The sequence below is a fragment of the Palaemon carinicauda genome, chromosome 35, assembly GCF_036898095.1.
Source record: "Palaemon carinicauda isolate YSFRI2023 chromosome 35, ASM3689809v2, whole genome shotgun sequence".
Taxonomy (NCBI): Eukaryota; Metazoa; Arthropoda; class Malacostraca; order Decapoda; family Palaemonidae; genus Palaemon; species Palaemon carinicauda.
In genome coordinates, this window is record NC_090759.1 from 38,713,661 (window position 1) to 38,716,544 (window position 2,884).

General features: G+C 30.0%; 1 protein-coding gene across 1 annotated transcript in view; it reads right to left on the reverse strand.

Moving 5' to 3' along the window:
• Positions 1–2,613, reverse strand: part of LOC137627420 (uncharacterized) — a 26,658-nt gene extending 24,045 nt beyond the window's left edge. The window contains exons 1-4 of the mRNA XM_068358508.1: positions 2,255–2,613; positions 1,678–1,721; positions 833–861; positions 1–64 (exon numbers count right to left, since the gene is read on the reverse strand). The exon at positions 1–64 is cut by the window's left edge and continues 121 nt beyond it. Of these exons, the coding sequence (XP_068214609.1) occupies positions 1–64; positions 833–861; positions 1,678–1,721; positions 2,255–2,287 (170 nt within the window). The 5' untranslated portion in view covers positions 2,288–2,613. The remainder of the gene's footprint in view (positions 65–832; positions 862–1,677; positions 1,722–2,254) is intronic.
• Positions 2,614–2,884: the final 271 nt, after the last annotated feature.

A 2,884-nucleotide genomic window follows, 5' to 3' on the forward strand; every position in this document is an offset into this window, starting at 1 on the left:
TCAATGTACGAGATTCGGGAACCACCGTGGGACCATTTCCGGCAGTTGCGGGCCCCAAATCGTCCTGAGATAGGTGATGATTATTGTGATGATGTACTTTGTGAAGTATTGGATTTTCTCTGAATAACGATAATGAAAGTTGGATATGCGCATAGATATATAAAAAGATATAGACAGGCACATACACACATATACATATATATACACTAGTATATATACTATATATATATATATATATATATATATATATATATATATATATATGTGTGTGTGTGTGTTGCTGTGTGTGTAATGATATATAGCCTACATATATACATTATATATATATACACACACACACACACATATATATATATATATATATATATATATATATACATATATATATATATAGTATTTATATATATATGTATATATATATATATTTATTTATATATACTTGTATATATACATATATTTATAGATATGCATATGTGTATATATATATATATATACATATGTAATTATGTATAGCTTTCATATACAGCCCATATATACAGCATATATATATATATATATATATATATATATATATATATATATACTGTATATATATGCGTGTGTATAAATATATACATATATATATATATATATATATATATATATATATATAAAGAAAATATGTTTGCATATAGCTAAACCTTTCCATCAGACAATGCATATCCTGTGTATTCAAAGTTAAAGTATACGAGTACTCAATCATATACATATGCAGAAAAATGCTCTTAATTCTATAATCACTTGAAAATGTAATTCATCATGAAATTAAAAAAAAAAGAAGATATTCATTCACCTGATCCTCTATGTCGTCCGAATCTGCGACTGTAAAAGAAATAGAAAATCTTGTCAACAGGGAAAAATAGCCCAGTGAGGAAAGGAAACAGGGAAATAAAAAAGAAAAACTACGAGAGGAGTAATAAGTAATCTAGATAAAATATACTAAAAATAGTAACAATGTTAGATCAGATCTTTCATATATGAATTATAAACACTTCAAAAAAAAGAGGAAGAGAAATAAGATAGAACAGAGTGCCTGAGTGTACCCTCAAGCAAGAGAACTCTAACCCAAGACAGTGGAAGGCCATGGTACACAGGCTATGCCACTACCCAAGACTAGAGAATAATGATTTGATTTTGTAGTGTCTCTTCTAGAAGAGAATTTATGGAGTTCCAGGTGAAACCTTTCAATCTTAACTCTGCTCCACCGACGTTTGTCAGATTAATACTACGAATTTCGGAAGATATAGAAAACGTATGAGTGAATCCAGATGATGTTATTTTATTTTATTTTTTTTAATTTTATCTTTTTATTAAAAAGTTAAAATACATCTTCTTTACAATCACAATATTTACAGTATAATTACATTTAATTGCATTTTTCTATAAACAAATCCATTTGATTTAACAATTTACAACATCACAACTCTTGATTTTAATTTTTAGTTACTCAAAAACAATAATTTATATACTTTTTGGTGGACATTTTATTCATTCTTTCTTTATAGATATTCTTCAAAAGCCACCGATCATATTGAAATTTACTCTTAAGAAAGGCATCTGTTTCCTCTTTCGTATATCGTTTCGTCTTACTGACCCAAACAGCATACATATATATTATAAAGGAAGAATGTAACTCACCCATGGCCTCTACGATGAGAGAGGATAACTCCAGCCCAAAGTATCTGGAAGATGGATAACCACTGTACTATTTGTTATCGCAAATCTAATATATTCAGAGTAATATTCATGTTGTATTAATATTAGTTTCTTAACCATGTATTGTTTATCAATATCATTATCGATATTACTATCATTACTAGCTAAGCTACAACCCTAGTTGGAAAAGCAAGATGATATGAGCACAAGAGCTCCAACAGGGACAAATAGCCAAGTGAGGAAAGTAAATATATATGAATAAACTATACAAGAAGCAATGAACAATGAAAATAAAATATTTTGTGCCATAATAATAAATTTCATACTAGATTTATGTTTTTTACAAAGTATTCATTAATTCTAATTAATTGTATAATTCGTTTCATGAATAAGGAAGTAACAAACTAAAATCATAAGTTGTTGCCAGATGTACAAGAGGTACAAAAAAATTAGCTTTTAATGATCATTGACTTATTGGATGAACTATTTCATCACTGTCATCGAAGTTGTAAATCATAATAAACTGACATCAATGAAGGTACATAAAAGGGAACCTTACTAATATGAAAACTGCTAATATCAGGACTTTCATGATGAAACGGAGAATCCAGAGGCCTATTCCAGATGTTCCAGTCTTCCAGCTAATCGACAATCCAGATGTTCCAGTCTTTCAGCTACTTGATAATCCAGATGTTCCAGTCTTCCAGCTAATCGATAATCCAGACGTTCCAGTCTTCTACCTACTTGATAATCCAGACGCTTCAGTCTTCCAGCTACTTGATAATCCAGACGTTCCAGTCTTCTAGCCACTCGATAATCCAGACGTTCCAGTTTTCCAGCTACTTGATAATCCAGATGTTTCAGCAAAATCGCAAATCTACAGCGACACAACGAAAGAGGTTTCGCTGTGACAACGGCCGCACAAAGACTGTGTTTCGAAGTTTCGAAACGTTATGATATTACAGGTTAATTATGAACTTCCGTTTGATATAAAAACATTTCCGGAGACACAATGGCTTTTTTTTATCGTGCGTGTAGTCTATTGTTTTGAAGGAATTATACATCACTTGTAAATAATAATATCTTATTCCATTTACATTTCCTTTATCCGGTCGAGGCTGACGTAAACCTTCAATTATACAAAAACTTTGTTTATATCCACAAACAAACACCCTAAACTATACTCAAT